Source organism: Dioszegia hungarica (assembly GCF_025882075.1).
Source record: "Dioszegia hungarica strain PDD-24b-2 chromosome Unknown MKK02contig_15, whole genome shotgun sequence".
Classification (NCBI taxonomy): Eukaryota; Fungi; Basidiomycota; class Tremellomycetes; order Tremellales; family Bulleribasidiaceae; genus Dioszegia; species Dioszegia hungarica.
In genome coordinates this window covers 231,387-246,975 of record NW_026515772.1, presented here as the reverse complement: position 1 = coordinate 246,975, position 15,589 = coordinate 231,387, and the positions used below count along the sequence as shown (strand labels likewise).

Genomic DNA, 15,589 nt, shown 5'->3' with positions numbered 1-15,589 from the left:
TTCTACCTGTTGTTATATAGTAATGCACATGATTCACGGATGATAGACTAGATGGGAAACGAGAGGGAAGTGGTGATGATGTACAGTCTTTGCTAATTTCACGCGCAAGCCCGCCTGCTGCCTGAGCTACACATGATATACATTCGTGCCATATACAAGATTCGATCGGGAAGCAAATCGCAGCAAGAGCAAGCAAGCAGCAGAATAGTCCGTCTGTGCACACGCAATCCAATCCACGCCCTCCCCTATAATACTCCTTCAGCCGCCCGCTACTTTGCAAACGAAGCCGTCTTGGATCCCAATAATTTCGCCGTATTTGGACCACCTGCCCTTGGGCCTCCGCCAGACTTGCGCGCCCCATACTTCTGATCCCCCTTGCTTAACTTTGACGCAGGTATAGCGTGATTGACAACTGACATCTTCTGTCCGATGCCGACGCCCCGCCGTTCCGTCGCGGACTCGGCTGCAAAGATCAGAGCGGCCTCGGCCTGGGATCGGCGATTTGCGGACGGGCCATATTGCGAGTCCTGGTCATCAGCGACGAGCCCTGACTAGCAACTGGAAGCAAAAGACTCACCTCGTCCAGGACAGTAGAGGCAGTCTTACGGATGGGGCGGCTGATAGTGAACGCGGATTCTGGCTTGTCGACGTCGATAACGTCGTCGTCGAACGAGTAGAACTTGCGCGAGCCAGACTTTGCAGATACGTCAAGCTCGTCCTCTTCCTCATCGCTCTGCTCAGCCTGAAGATCAGCTATACTCGATACGTGAGCCATAGAACCTACCCTGCGCCGAGCGCCACCGGCCCTCTGCAGCATCTCTTTCTTCTCCTTGTACGACCTGGCCGGCTCGGGCGAGCGGTAGGCGGGCGTTTCGTCCTTCTCGTCCAGCTCGTCGTCGGGCTCCGAGTCGAGTCCTTCAACGTACCCCCTGACGAAGGCGTTCTGCTCTCCAGCTGGCAAATTAGCGTCAATCTCAAGGGATATTCCGATAGCGACTCACGCAGTACTGCCACACCGTCTTCACGCAGCTCCATCCGCCTAGCTCGTCTTGCCTTCTTGCTCAGATGCCTTCGCCCGCCCTCCTCATCCGCCTCATCGTCAGAGATAAAGTCCTTGCCATGCCGCCGGCGAGTCCTGTGCTTTCCCTCGGTGACACCTCGGGCCGCTGCTTCCCTCTTCGCGTCATCCGCCTTCTCGACCTCCCTGGATAATCAGTATGATCCCCGAAGTATGAAACACCAACTTACCGTCTCTTCTCCTCTGCCAAAGCATCTTGCTTCCTCCGAGTCTCCTCATCGACAGCTTGATCATCCACCAATCCCTCGACGTAACCGTTCTCATTCTCCCCTTCATCCTCCTCTGGCCCTCCCGCAAGTTTACCTCCCCATCCGTCATCTTCGTCACTCTCCTCCGCCTGCTCCTCGACCAGCATAGACTTGACAGGCTTTGATTTCGGTCTCGGGGATTGACGGCGGGTTTCCATGAGGCGCGTGAAAGCGTTTTCTTTCGGGGCGGGTGGAGTGCTGCGCTGCGTGGGTTCCAAAGTAAAGGACTCGTCTGGCACGTCATCTGACGCTCGACGGCGGAGACGGCGAAGTGGAGAGGAGGGGTTCGGCAGGGGCTCGTCAATGCCAGACTCATCCGCGGCGTCCGGAGCTTCGCTGCCAGCTTCATCCTCTGCATCGCTGGGGTCGAGACCGAGGCCGGAGAGGATGCTCATACTGGATGAGCCAGCGAGCTGGAGCCGAGCTTGAGTTGGGAATTGGGAGGAAGGCTTGGTCTGGGTGAAGAAGCTGACAATTAGCAACGATCTTGCTTCGCAGCTGGCGGACCTACCCAGCATCGTTCAGATACCGCTTTGCCGGCTGAGTCCGAGGGCGCTCAACAGGCATCATCGCCTCCTCCATCTCCCTCGCCAGCAGCTCCTCATCCCTTTCCGCCTGAGTGGCAGTGACATGATTCTTGGGCAAGATGGCGTGAGCCTGGAGGAGCGGAGCCGGTTCTTGCCGAAGTACAGCGAATCCATCCTGATCATCAGCTCACGCATGTACATCCTATACTGATTACTCACACCTGAGCCGGAAGGGGTGTTGAGCTGTGTCGGGTCGAACAGCTGAGAGAAGCCGCCACCGAAATCGTCGTCCCCACCAAAGCCAGCCAAATCCAGCTCGACTCCAAAGCCATGAGCGGCGATCTGGCTCGGACCGAGCTCTCCAACAGGCACGACGACCGGATCGGACGCAGGAATAGCCATCTTGTACGGCTCCTCCTCATCATCCGAAGCGAAGGCGACTCGGGCGGGGTGACGGCGAGGTTTCCGGATCTTGACGGGCGAGAATGTCTCCTCGTCAACTTCGGCAGGGACTGGCGAGGTGGCCGTGACGGGCTCGTCCACCTCCATCGCGTCATCGCCTTCAGGCGCTTCGGCTCCTTCATCCCCGCTACCCGCCTCGTCATCCTCCTCCCCGCTAAGTGCAAAGTCACCATCCTCCGGATCCTCGTCCTCATCTTCCACGTCCTGCAACTCCGCCCGCTTCCTATTGGCCTCTGCCAGCTCCTCATAGTTCACCTCGACCTTACCAGGCAGCGTCTTGGTCCGACCATAATCCTGCTCCTTCTTGGCCCGTACCGTCTGCGCCTGGGCGGTATGTTTCCGAGCGAGCATGGCGTCCAGCTCATTCTGCCCGAGAGGCCGATCCCGACCCGCCTTCTTCCCAGCCGGCTTCGACCCGGCATTCTGACTCCGAAGATTCTGATGACCGAACTTGGCCGCATAATCGACATACGTGTCGGACGCGTCGTCCGCTTTCGAGCGGTGCGACTTGCCCGCCATGGACAAGATCCGCATGCGGTTCTTGGTGTTGGCGGGGACCGATTTGGGATCGCGATTGTTGACTGCCTTGGCGTCGGGACCAGCATGACGCTTGACGGCCTGCGCAGTCGCTTGCGGCTTGAAGGGCTGTATGATGAAGTCATCTTCCTCATCAGAGTCCTTTTGAGCGGGAACTCTGGCCTTCTGCTGGGCGAGTGCGTCCGCCTTCCTCCTCGCCGTCTCCGCCTGTCGTCGCGCTTTGACCTCCGCCTTCCTCTTTGCCTCCGCCTCAGCTTCATTCTTCCTCCTCCCCTCCTCCTTTGCTGCCTCCCTCTCCAACTCCATCTCCCTGATCACATCCGCGTTACTCTTCTCCACCTCCGGCTCTTCATCATCCGAAGCCTCCAACATGTATCGCTTCGCCGCGACCAGCGTCGCATCCGGGGCGTCCACCTCCATCGGCTCTTCGTCCCTGGTCTCGCGCGCATCGAGTCGGGCAGACCCGGCAAACTGCAGCGCATGCTTGACCACGGGTATGAGTGGCTGCCGATCAACGGCGGTAGACTCCGGACCTTGCGTATCGCGAGATGAGGGGAACGTGGTAATCTCCTCGACCTGTTCGGGTGTCTTCTCTCGGCTGAACGACGACTTGAGTGATGCCCTCGGTCGGGACGGCGGGTCTGCCCTGGGTTTGCCTTTGACGACGTTGGCAGCGGCCTGCAGCCAATCCCAGGGGTTCAATGGTACCGCGGCGATGTGTTTGAAGGAGGCGTTGCGTGCTGATAATCAGCCTAATGCCTCATCTTCCTGTACACCACTCACATCGTTGAGCAGCCTCCATCTCCCGCTTGGTCAACTCTGTCTCCTTCTTGCTAGGAGCCTGTTTATCAGCTTGGACCGCTCCCTTAGAGATCGAGACTTACCTTGATCTGCTTTGGCCTCTTGACGGGTGACATGCTCCCCCCATCCTTGATACTTTCTGCAGATTCCGTGCTGCGCGCTCTTTCCTTCGCCATGTCCGCCTGATCCTCGTCATATAGAGCCTCGAAGAAAGCGTCGCTCTTGGCATGAGGCGCTGGTTCCTCCTCATCCTCTGATCTGGCAAGCGCAGCTACCTGCCGCGTCGAGCTCCCCGCGTCCGATGCTGGGCTCGCCGAGCGCGATCTCGGCGTGGGAGGACGACGACCAATGGACTTGGTCGGTGCGGGCCGGCGAGGCGTTGGCGATGGGGATGATCGACGAGGCTCATCCTCATCGTCGGAAAATGTGATGTGGGATCGCCGAGGAGGGGGTATGGCAGTTCCAGGCTTCCCGGTTGGAGATACCGCATCCGAGGCTGGACTCGCCGAGCGAGAATGCGCAGAAGGAAATCCAGGGAACTTGCCCTTGGCACGGACGGATTTGCGAGGAGAGGGGGTAGGGGATGAAGGGGATGGAGGTCGCGGGGTCGAGTCTTCCTCGTCCGATGTGGTGATATGTGCCCGACGAGTCGAAGCTTTGACCGTCCGAGTCTTCCGCACCGGAAACGTCTCATCCTCGTCGTCAAGAGGAGAGAACCGCGGCGAAATGGTTACATCAGGAACGACGGGAGACGCGGGTGGGGATTGAGCTCGTTCGGGAAGACGTGAAGGGGATGAAGCTGGACCTATACGCGCCGGTGCGACCTTCGGGGGCGACGATGGCGGCAGAGATAAGGAGGACTCCGCGGGTCGCGGAGGCGACAGTGGAAGCGGTGATGGAAGACCGGAGGCCGAGACGCGTGCCGCTTGCGACGATGTGGCAGGGAGGGAGGTGAGGGGCGAGGTGACAGCGTGGGTGGCTGTGTCGGGGACAGAGTCGGGGACGGAGCTGAGGGAAGACGAGGAGGGAGGCATTGCAAGCTGTACACCGAGCCTAGCTGGCACCGCTGCGCGCTTGGCCTTTTGGAGCTTTATGAAGCTCGCCAACTCATCCGGAGTCGGCTCGGACTCAGCATCTGGCTGTAGCCTGCGTACATGATCCAAGAAAGCTGAGCTCCCGCTTTGAAAGCCAATGAGCAGTGCTTTCGCCGGCGAAGCAGCAGGAGTGCGTACGGTCGGCCCGGGACCATCGGACGATGTCATGGCGGACGAGACATCATCTACTAGCTCGGCAGGTCGATTGCGTTTGTAGGTCTTGGGAGGGGGAGCGCGGGGGGCGTTGAAGAGGCCGCCATCGGAGGAGGGCTGACGGGAGTCGAAAGGGTTGTAGGTTTCCGTTTCGGCCATGACAGCGATATGAGGGGAGCTACAAGAAGTGAGAGAGATCAGGGGCAGCCCTATATAGATTAGAGCAAGCAGGCAGAGAGCACAAGACGGGGCAGAGAAAGAGAAAGAGATAAGGATGGATGGATAGAGGCAAAGTTGGACGCGTCGCGTTCCAAAAGTCAATTCACCTTTAAGCTTTCAGGCACACCACGTGGCTGAGAGTTACGTCATTCGGCTACCTGAAGTTCCCGCGAAGCCAACCTTCCTCCTCTGCCTCTCCATGTCCATCTAAGCTACTTTCGAAGCTATACAGAGACTTCGCAGTACTCACGCGCGCAACATGGTAAGCTGAAGATATCGCGAAGAACCATGAGACTTCCTAACTGACTGGGTAGTCTCACAAACCAATAGCAGCGGTACGTCGAGCTCGACCCTCCTTCTGCTCGCGGCCTTGCCCCTTCTCCGCAACTTGAGTTGCATCCTCACTCGAAGCTCTCGCGGTGTCTACATGCATAGTGAAGCGGACGACAGAGTATAGGAGGCCCAGTTCTATAGCCAAGGCGTTTTGAACACTTCTCGCGCCGTCCTGCTGCGGGCTGTCGAGTTGACGCCGTCAATTTCGAGCGGTCTGAACATGAAGCGCTACTTTGGCTGACAATAACAGATGTCGGGTCTCTCGATGCTCGGAGGAGCTTTCGCCTTCGCCCGGACTGGCTCATTCCCATCGCTAGCCGGTAGCTTCACCATCGCCGGAATCATGGCGCTGAGCTCGATGAGAATTCGAGATGGAATGGACTACGGGTTGGAAGGGGCAGCAGGTGAGTTTTTTGTCCTGCCAAGATGGGAGGTATATACCGATCATACAGCATCTTCAACTCTCCTATTCGTGCCAATGATACGGTATGCTTCTCATGCCTCGTGCTGAGCTCGGTGACGTGGATGAGCTGATGGTATAGGCGTGCTTTGGCAACGAGGCGTGCTATCCCTTCAGCTTTGGCGGCGCTGGCGGCTGCCAGTACAGCATACTACGGGAAAGAGACAGCAGAGCATTATGCGTAGGCCCATTGTTCCAGCAGAAAGACAGGGATACCAGAAGGCGGCGTATACTGACCGCACTGATCAGCCTCAACAACGCATCGAGTGTACTTAACGCTAAGTACGCGTATACAGAGCATCACAGCCATACTACACACGGATATCTGTTCATGCCGATAACAGGTCTCCCTTTATACTGCTTCTATCGTTCAACTAACAGACTCTGATTTTGGAAACTGACTTGCTCGCTACTGAACCGCACATACGACTCAAAGTAGGACAACCTTGGGGTAAAGCTATAGAGGAGGGGAGGTGCGGCGATATGTCTGAACCATCAGCTGCGGACAGAGCTCGAGATCCACGAAGATTTTACCTACATAAGCCTAAGCACGACACACTGAACAAGCTGGACCCTCGCCCTCATGAAGCCTGACCTCGACCTGAAGCCGCCGGACCATCCACCCCCACGTCGGCCTCTCGCAGCTGAATCCCTCCACCAGTCCTTCCATCAATATACGCTGCATCTCCCCGAGGGTTGCCGCACTGGAGGAAGGGTCTGCGCCGGCCGGGAGTGGGGTGGTGATGACGATGCGAGATCGATCGACGATGTCCTCTAGCCGGTCGCGGGGAAGGTCCCACGCATCATCGTCCTCGTCGCCTTCGTCGACATTCCCGTCCTCTTGGTCCTTCTCGACGTCTTTCGCCGACTGGATCGAGTCGGCCGAACCGAGGATTTCTTTCTTGCACCGCTCCTGGTCTGCTATCCCGTCAAGACCATAGATGTAATGGTCTCCGATGTTCAACCCGAGCTTGTAATGCAGATTCCAGCTGACCTGGCCCCAGATCCCCTAGCGAGTTGTCCCGCTCGCCGCCGAGGTGGATGTAGGTTGTACTGCCCGGAAGCGGCTCACAGGCCAGCCTGAAGTCACGGGCAAGACACCGTGCGATATCGTCATGGAGGTGGAGAACGGGTAGATCGAAGGGCGTGGTCGAGTGAATGGAGAATTTGATTATGCGGGTGGCGATGCGGAGCAAGATGCCGGGGATCATGCACCATGCTCGAGGCTGCATCCGTTCCATTAGGACCTCGAAGAACTCCTCCCACACTCTCATGGACGCGAAGTAGTTGTATGAGGGGAAGCGCTCACCGACGACGCGTACCGTTTGCAAGGACGGCATCATGAGCGGCGGTAGCGATTCCAATAGGGGTGTGGCGAGCTTCAACGATGTGATAAACTCCGGCTCCGGCCGCAGGACGATGGGTCCGTCGTGGGCGTTGTACCGAGAGACAGCATAGGCTGGGTCGACGATACTGAGGTGGCGGACGTGCTTGAGAGCCGCATACTTGGTGAAGCCGCGCTTGACGAGCTCTTCCGTCGTAAAGCTGGAGAATCCTGGAGGTGGAGTTTCCGCCGTGTGGAGGAAGAAGGAGCCGGCTTTGGCAACGTGAGGAGCTTCATAGAGGATGGGGATGGCCAGGATGAAGAACGTCTGTGCACAGTCAGCTCGCACGTAGAGGGAAGGAAGGCTGGATATCTACTCTTGAGACCAGAAGCAAGTTGTGTCTCGAACCAGGAATGAGCGCGGCTGTGCGGATGATAAGGGCCCTTAGCTCCGCTGGGAGATCGTTGATCCGGAACATGCTTAGGCGGATACTGATAGAGCCAGGCCAAAGAATGAGTGAGAAAGGTAAACAGGGCTGAGAGGAGAAGGTGGAGCTGCATGGAACTTTTCAGAATCAGGTCGATGAGTCCGTGCATTTTTGCCGCTTCTTTATGCGACGAGTCCTTCCGCGACGGTCGCTATAGACCACCTGGAGGCGCTGCAGAGTCGACTACTAACACCAGCCTCCTCGACTATCCTGTCAAGAGAGGTCGTACATATGAATGGTCAGAAGTCAGTACAGTCGGTGCTGCCCAGAATCTGGGTGCCCAATCCGGCGCGGGAGCGGTCGGGGTTGCCTATCAGACTGATATTGCGTACATTGAGAACATTACCGCTTGCTGATGCCACCCCTATCGCCTTCTCCACCTCCTATTTTTCAGTCTCGATACTCCACCATAGCTGTACGTACATCCTCGACGGATCTTGAGGGGCTGCGAAATATCGAAGCTGCGACATGTCAGCTCATCACGCCGACGAATCACACGTACGCAGACTGACTCACTGCCTAAAGCTCTCCTAGGCAGACCGGACAGGCTTCGCCTTCAGAGCCCAGCACCACCTCCACACTCAGCCGCCGCTCCAGCTGCCGATGGTGATCCGGGTTGACCGAGTCCTCAACCATTCCGCCAATCAGAGCCGTCTGCATCTGTTGGCTGATCTGGCTGGAGTCCAAAGACTCAGCGCTCCAGGGGAGCGGGCCGGAAATCGTGATGCGTGTACGAGTCATGACGTCCCGCCGCTCTGCCGACGACAATTTGTAGGTGCGAACGACGAAGCAGTGCCCGATGTCGCGCCCGATCTTTCGGAACCTGATTGACAACTCTTGGACGGTTGGCGTCTCCGGTGTGCCGCGCCCCTCACTGTCGAGATGAATGAAGGTGGTGCCCCCGGTGACGGCCTTGAGGTATTCGTCGGGGTCGGGTGTCGAAAGCCCTGTATGCAGGTGGAGGACGGGCGGAACAAAGGGTGGATGCCGGACCCCGGCAGTGAAGCCGATCCAATGTGTGAGGTTTGGGAGCGTGGTGATGTTCTGACACCATGCTCGAGCTTCTGTCCGCTTGAGAAGTGTTCTGCAAAGCTGCTCCAGAGGGTGTCGGTAGTGCTGCCGATACCATGTGGGATCGGGGTGGATGACGAGCCGTACAGTGTCCAGGTGGGGCATGACACCGGAGGGTAGGGTCCGCAAGGTGCAGCACGCCTCCCGCACGGGTGCGGTGATATTGTAGGCCGGCATGTTGACTGATTCGATCATGGGAGGGATCATGGGAGGGAAAGGAGGGAAGTTGTACGAAGAGTACCGGTCGACCGAGGCAAGGGTAGCGGGGTCGACGATGCTGAGGTGGCGGACAGATCTGAGAGCGGCATACTTGAAGTAGCCACCCCCGATCAGATCTTCCGTTGACGTGTTCCGAAAGCCCGGAGGCGGAGCGAGACCGCCGTGCTCAAAGAAGGAGTCGGGTCTGGTGATTATGACGGGGGAGTGGTAGAGTTCGCGAATGGCTACCGTGAAGAAGTACTGGTGGACATCAGCTTCACAGCCTCCTGACAAGGGACCAAGGGACAAGGGGAGAACGATAGAAGGAAAGAAGGAGAGAAGGCTTCACCCTGCTGACGAGGAGGATATTGACCGGGTCCTCGGCGACACTGACAGCGTGTCGAATGAGACGATCCATGACGTGAAGCGGAAGTGGGCTATCTGTAGGGAGTGGCAGCATACTGGAAGGTCTGCTGCGCTGCTATAGCTGTAGGCGTATGAATAGATGGATGATGGATGGATGGACGATAGACTAGTTTCGCGCTCAATTGACGCACCTGGAATGCCCCACCCAATTTGCTCCCGTAACCTGAAACACCAGCGCCCAGCCACGGGTTTCAAAGTTGGAAGTGGCGCCACGAGGGGCGACGGGGGCGCGATATCTGCGGCGTATGCTCTCATCTGTCGTTGCATCTTGCACAGGTTCAGTAACATATTCGCGTGTGACTTGAGTCACAGCGAGCGACATGGTAGACATGAGTAAAGATCTGATCGAGCCGCACTTCAGGGAGCAGCGCAAGCTCGCAGCGGACTATCTCAAAGCCCCCCATGGAACTCGGCGCTTGCATCCCCGAACGAGCGCTGGCCGTGGCTGGAGTGGGATACTATAGTGAGAAGACACTGTAGTACGACGCCCACTATCGCTCCTAGCGGTATGCCACGATCCCAAACGTAGTGGTGCCTGATGGCGTCTGTGCGCATCTCAGGGCTTCCTCGGTACCCTCCCTGCGAACCGTGGCTTGCTCTTTCGGTACTAGACTCGATCCTCGTTTCGTGCTCTACATCATTCTTGCCCATTGTATTCTATCATTGAGTCTCATCCCTCTTGTCTTTCCCACGGGCCTCAGCACAATGGGAGGTCATGATGAAGCTTGTCGCCCGCGTCCCGGACGTAGGTCATGATCGGACATGTACAGCTGTGACTCTTTAGCTGATGGCAACTAGCCCCTTCCACACCATCATCAGGACACCTTCCGCCCTCTCCATCTACCACTTTGCCCCGCGGCCCCGGGCAGCAAAGCAACATCGGTGGCCACCCGACGTTCTTGCCAATCGCGAGCTTTGTTCGACCACCCTTTCCTCCAACCCTCCCTCTAGCTAGTCCGATGACCTTGCCAGACATGTCTCAGAACGGTTCCTATGTCACGAGGGCCATCCTATGGACACCGGCAGGGTTCTTTCACTCTCAATGATCCCCTTTCCGACGCCCGGAAACGGACTTCCAAGCAGGAGTTTTACCAAGCCGCTCAATAGTATCAACGTGTACGTCGGCTGCATTGCACCTGGTATAGAGAACGCGATACTGATAGAACTCCTCAATGTACGTCATCCTTCCGTCCGTTCAGGTCTAAGCTGACTTTGACGCGTGCGGACCAATCCACGAGCTCAATAGAGGTCGCAATAAAGGGAAGCCCGAGGCGTACGGATTCGTCTCGATCGAAGATCCCGAGGTTGTCAGGCGGTGTATACGCTGCTTGAGTGGTGTGCGACTTCCGGATTTGTCACCGGAGGGGATCAGGGAGAAGAGACCGGCCAAAGCATTGGTGTTGAGGGTAGATGAGAAGGCCATGGCGTTCAAGCAGACGTCCGGAAGTACGGTCGATTGTGAGCTTGTATGTCGTCGTCAGCTTCGCTTATTCCGTCCAACCAGCTCATGATCCCAGGACGACAACACGGCCGATGCTGCCGCACGAGATATCATTGCTGTCATCATCGCGCGCCTCGGCCAAGTCCATACAGCTCTCGCCCGCGAACCTGTCACTCGAGCCTCCGGCGGTCAAACCCCAATCAACGTCATTGTCCCCGCACATCTCCAAAATCTCCGAGTAGGCGACTTGCCCGAAAAACAGCGTGTGGTTTGCCTCGACCAAATCTGTGTATTCCGCGAGAACGCTGCGTGGCTGGACCGAGAGCAGAAGCTCCGGGAGGAACAAACAAAGATGGCCCTAATTTACAATCCCGGCGGGTACAAGCGGCCGCCCAGTCCTTCCGCGTACGGGTATGGCCCGCGGGGGTTTCAGTGGAACGCTTCGACATCAAGCGCATCATCTCAATACCCTCCAGGCGGGCGTGATCGACCCCCTCCACAGATGCACGGGGGAGATCTTACCGCCCGAGCGAAGCGCAGCCTCCACAGTGCTGGTCGCAGTACTCATCGACGTGGTCGTCACTCTCGCCGGACAAAGGAACACCAAGAGGACGTCCGAGATCAGCAAGCGAATATGGTTAAGCACGAGGCGGGTGAGAGGGAGTCGTGGGGATCTGTGACGGAGCAAACGCAAGAGCTGGCTCGGGTGGAGGAGGTAGAGATGCAGCGCGGACTTGTCAGCGACAAAGCCGCACCTATCAACTGCGTAGAGCCCCCCGAGCCGCCCATAACACGCAGACCCACCGCCAGGGCAAAAGCCCGGTTGGCGCCGGCCATCGCTTTCGCGTTCGACGTCGACGACGAGGAGAAGGTTGCCGCGAATAAGCGCAAGCAAAGGTCATTCGTGAGGCTGTACGATGAGCAAGATGGGTGTTGTAGGTAGCCGGGTCGCTCTCAATCCACGCACACGAATAGCCTAGAACCATGTGATCACCTGTCGCTCCTTTCTGGTGTCGTCCTTTCAACCCCTCAAGGTGCCCCGACTCTGGCCTCCAGGTCACCTGCGGGTTGCCGCTCCTGTGTTCTTCTCCATTCCACATCAGACTGACCAGATCCAGCAGTCGCCACCCAGCTTTCACTAACCCACTGAGGCAACTGATCAAGAATGGGTCAGAATCAAACACGTCCGCAATACGCGCAGCATCAGTATGATGGTCCCCTATTTGGTGGACACTACGCCGGAGATTTCTCTCTGAGAGTGGGTTCCACTCTGATCCCTTCCTTGCGCGCGACTTGACGAGGCTATTTACTGATCAGTAGCGCCAACAGGATACCCGAGTGAACACGAACAAGGCTCTACCGGCTGTCCCCGATTCGAGAGGGGTTCGCTTTGGAGCAGCTCCGCCGTAAGACCAACTATCATTATCATCGATCGCTCGCTAACATGTAGCGCCTGGGAGTTCCACCGCAATGCGCCGACGTGGGACAATACTGCGAATACACGTTACTGTAGCTCGGGGAAAGCTGCGCGGTGAAGACCGAGAATTGCGTTGTTGAAACTTGAGAGCGGATGCCGGATCCGTTGTGTCTTCCATGTATTATCCTGCATTGTACATAGATGCTCTCTGTCCCTAACACCTGTTGTATTGCTGCAGCGCATGGACATGGTCGTGCTCGTGCTCATCATATCATGCATGGACCCTCGTGGCTGTATTACGTCAGCTGTTTCAGATATGAGATCCGATGCGGGCCACCACATCGCCACAGGGTCGCAACTGTGTGTATCAATCAACTTTTACCTCGACAGCGCCTTGCCCTCGCATCTGTATAGATAGCTACTCTCATCATGGCACTTGTGGCTTCTTCTTGTCTTCATACATCATACTTGCCATCATGACACTCGCTCAGAAAGCGCTCCACGCGCTCCGCAGCTTGCACTGGAACTTCTTCCGGATTCACCTCGCCTGCTTCGTCTTCGTACCGCTCGTCTTTTCCGGTATCGTATATGCTGGAAATGCAGGTGCTACCGGTCTGGCCGAGGGGAGCACCAGCACTGGGATCCAGAGGTCGGAGTATGTCGACTGCCTGTTCTTGTGCTATTCGGCCATGACGTGAGTAGTTGTTTATCCTGCCATCAACGGGATCGAGCTGATTGACAGTACGACTGGTCTGGTCCCCATCAAGTGAGCTTCATAAACGCTCAGAGCTGATCTAGTCTATCCGCACTTCATCCCTTCCAGCAAGCATGCCTCATCTTCCTCGCTATCATCGGCGACACGTCCTTCGTCGCGCTCCTCATGGTGCTTGTCCGGAAACGCTTCTTTCGCGTCCACTGTCAGACCATGCTGGCGAACGACAAGCTCCACCGCGCTGAGACGCTCGCAGCCTCCAAGATGGGCGTCGAGCAGCACGCCGTGGACCGTGACAAGATCACCGGTCCCATCAACGCCCAGCTACTCGACCACTACATCCCCGATCGCGTTCTGGCGGAATCTCCTACGATCAGCCAGAACACTCAACGGGAGGCCATTATAGGCCAGAATAGTTTCCACCGACGGCAAACTATCCGAGCTCGTACGCTCGGCCTGAATACTGTCGGGTTGGGCGACCGACACGAGACAAGATACACCATCCCGGCACCCGTCAAACCCGCTCATACCGGCTTAGGGGGGTTCCCACTCCTCTCGAAGCTCGGGCATCTCCTCGTCGATACACTCCGCCTACCCGTGCGTTTGGAGCATCCCCATACTCTCCTCACTCGCGAGACTACGCACGAGTCAAAGGACTGGTCCAGCTCGGTCAAGGAGCACGTCGTTTCTTGGCTACCAGATGGATTCGGAGGGCTCGTTATCGGGCGCAACAGCCGATTCTTTACCGAGGAGCTGGAGGATGAACGGTTGGAGCAGATCGGCGGAGTGGAGTATCGCGCGCTGAGGTTTCTGAGCTACTTTGTCGGAGCGGTGAGTTCCAGCTTGACGAAGCTGACATCAGTACATCTTTCTCTGCCAGATCCTCCCATTCGCCGTCCTTTCGATCTACTTCTCCCGCATCAACTACTGGTCGTCCGCCTTTCAGGCCTCAGACGCTGTGCAGACCACGACCGTCAACCCCGTCTGGTCGTCCTTCTACTTCTCTGTCGCCGCCTATACAGGAGCCGGTCTATCATTGGTCGATCAGAGCATCGCGCCTTTCGCAAACTGCTACCTCCTCATCTGGGTCCTCAACTTCGCCATGCTACTCGGGAACCACTCTTTTCCGATGACGCTGCGGATGCTCATTTGGCTCGGGACCAAGCTTACGCGTGATTCCACCCTGCACCAGACGCTTCATTTCTTGCTGGATCACCCGAGGAGGTACGTGCTACTTGGAGCGAAAGCTGACCGTAGATGTTTTCTGTACCTCTTCCCCAGTCATCAGACTTGGTATCTCCTTCTAGCTCTTATTGCCTTCATGTGAGCGATTCTGATCATGGTCGAGGCTGCTGCTGACGTAATCAGCGCAATTGAGCTTTTCAGCTTCCTTGTGCTCAACATCGGTCTACCTGTCCTTGACAGCATCACTAGCGGGTGGCAGCGGTTCTCCGAGGGAGTGCTGCAGAGTCTCAGCGTGCGAGCGTCAGGGTTTGGGATAGTAGCGGTACCTGGACTTGCTCCGTCTACCTTGTGAGTCTCTCTGCGGACCATGTCCCCAAGCAGGATGCCGCTAACGCCCAGATTCCTCTATGTGGTATGTCTTCCATGACCTGACTCGAATCAGCTGATCGCAGATACTCATGTACATCGCCATCTATCGTGCGTCTGCTATAGTGACGTCCCGGTTGGATCCTGAAGCCCATCAGCTGATCAGCAGCGATCGCGCTTTCGGTGCGCTCTACCAACGTATACGAGGAACAAGCGCTAGGGGTATACAACGCGGAGCACGACACGTCCGAGACCACCGAGCCAGCTCCGGACGACAAGAGGCCAGAGGCGAAGACCGAAATCTTCAGGTCCGTCCGTTCGATCCGAAATGCTACTTGGCTGACATTGCAGCAAATACGTCATGTGGCACGTTCGCCGACAGCTCGCATTTGACATCTGGCCACTCGCGCTCGCAGTCTTCCTCATTGCCTGCTTTGAGCGGTCAAAGATCGTCGATGCCGATACGGGGTCATGGTTCACCCTCTTTCGGATCATCTTTGAGTGCACTTCGGCATACTCTATGATTGGGCTATCGATGGGGACGCCGAACAACAACTACTCGTTCTGCGGGGAGTTTTCGGTACCGTCCAAGATTGTGGTGAGTTGGCCTCCTATCCCGGTGGGGAGGGTAGAGAAAATATAGCTAACCGTTCAGCTCATGCTTATCATGATACGCGGGAGACATAGGGGTTTGCCAGTGGCTATTGATCGGGCGGTGATGCTACCGAAGGCGTTCGTCCGGTGATGGTGATCCTGTGGAGAGACCTTGGAACAGTTGTATATAGATGTCCGACATCATAGAGGGCAGAACAAGCGAGGGTATACATGCAGGCCCGGATACTATCTTGCTGAGACGCCTCGCGCGTGAATTTCGACGGTACAATAAGTCGTGGCGGACCTTGTGAACATAGAGAAGCCCACTCACACATAGCCCTGGCTAGGCACAGCGATACGATGCACATAACGTCCTCTCTACCTTCACCAAATCGCAGACCCGTCATTCTCTCCTCATGTACCCTGCCCCGGAGCCCCGGCTCTGTCTCCCTCCG

At 57.1% G+C, this 15,589-nt stretch overlaps 6 protein-coding genes across 6 annotated transcripts; 3 read left to right on the top strand and 3 right to left on the bottom strand.

The window, feature by feature from the left end:
* Window positions 1-269: 269 nt before the first annotated feature.
* On the bottom strand, window positions 270-5,059 carry MKK02DRAFT_28187 (uncharacterized protein; the record flags this gene model as incomplete). Its single annotated transcript, XM_053087505.1, has 9 exons — window positions 270-527; window positions 578-742; window positions 785-954; window positions 1,002-1,204; window positions 1,249-1,794; window positions 1,838-2,028; window positions 2,073-3,592; window positions 3,636-3,693; window positions 3,737-5,059. 9 exons carry the CDS (start codon window positions 5,057-5,059, stop codon window positions 270-272), a joined length of 4,434 nt encoding a protein of 1,477 aa, XP_052944222.1.
* A 643-nt stretch (window positions 5,060-5,702) lies between these two features.
* Window positions 5,703-6,097, top strand: MKK02DRAFT_37975 (uncharacterized protein; the record flags this gene model as incomplete). The annotated part of the gene is made up of 3 exons (XM_053089868.1): window positions 5,703-5,856; window positions 5,905-5,938; window positions 5,995-6,097. 3 exons carry the CDS (start codon window positions 5,703-5,705, stop codon window positions 6,095-6,097), a joined length of 291 nt encoding a protein of 96 aa, XP_052944221.1.
* A 272-nt stretch (window positions 6,098-6,369) lies between these two features.
* On the bottom strand, window positions 6,370-7,797 carry MKK02DRAFT_28185 (uncharacterized protein; the record flags this gene model as incomplete). The annotated part of the gene is made up of 4 exons (XM_053087504.1): window positions 6,370-6,399; window positions 6,472-6,863; window positions 6,907-7,578; window positions 7,614-7,797. 4 exons carry the CDS (start codon window positions 7,795-7,797, stop codon window positions 6,370-6,372), a joined length of 1,278 nt encoding a protein of 425 aa, XP_052944220.1.
* Window positions 7,798-7,963: 166 nt separating this feature from the next.
* MKK02DRAFT_28184 (uncharacterized protein) lies at window positions 7,964-10,070 on the bottom strand (the record flags this gene model as incomplete). The annotated part of the gene is made up of 6 exons (XM_053087503.1): window positions 7,964-8,107; window positions 8,265-9,254; window positions 9,352-9,454; window positions 9,551-9,774; window positions 9,806-9,877; window positions 9,912-10,070. The coding sequence occupies 6 exons, from the start codon at window positions 10,068-10,070 to the stop codon at window positions 7,964-7,966; spliced, it is 1,692 nt and encodes a 563-aa protein (XP_052944219.1).
* A 391-nt stretch (window positions 10,071-10,461) lies between these two features.
* Window positions 10,462-12,270, top strand: MKK02DRAFT_28183 (uncharacterized protein; the record flags this gene model as incomplete). Its single annotated transcript, XM_053087502.1, has 5 exons — window positions 10,462-10,593; window positions 10,658-10,885; window positions 10,937-11,764; window positions 12,035-12,118; window positions 12,181-12,270. The coding sequence occupies 5 exons, from the start codon at window positions 10,462-10,464 to the stop codon at window positions 12,268-12,270; spliced, it is 1,362 nt and encodes a 453-aa protein (XP_052944218.1).
* A 483-nt stretch (window positions 12,271-12,753) lies between these two features.
* On the top strand, window positions 12,754-15,285 carry MKK02DRAFT_37971 (cation transport protein-domain-containing protein; the record flags this gene model as incomplete). Its single annotated transcript, XM_053089867.1, has 11 exons — window positions 12,754-12,971; window positions 13,020-13,043; window positions 13,076-13,820; window positions 13,852-14,213; window positions 14,247-14,312; window positions 14,358-14,522; window positions 14,574-14,586; window positions 14,627-14,651; window positions 14,710-14,848; window positions 14,892-15,138; window positions 15,196-15,285. The coding sequence occupies 11 exons, from the start codon at window positions 12,754-12,756 to the stop codon at window positions 15,283-15,285; spliced, it is 2,094 nt and encodes a 697-aa protein (XP_052944217.1).
* Between the last annotated feature and the right edge of the window lie 304 nt (window positions 15,286-15,589).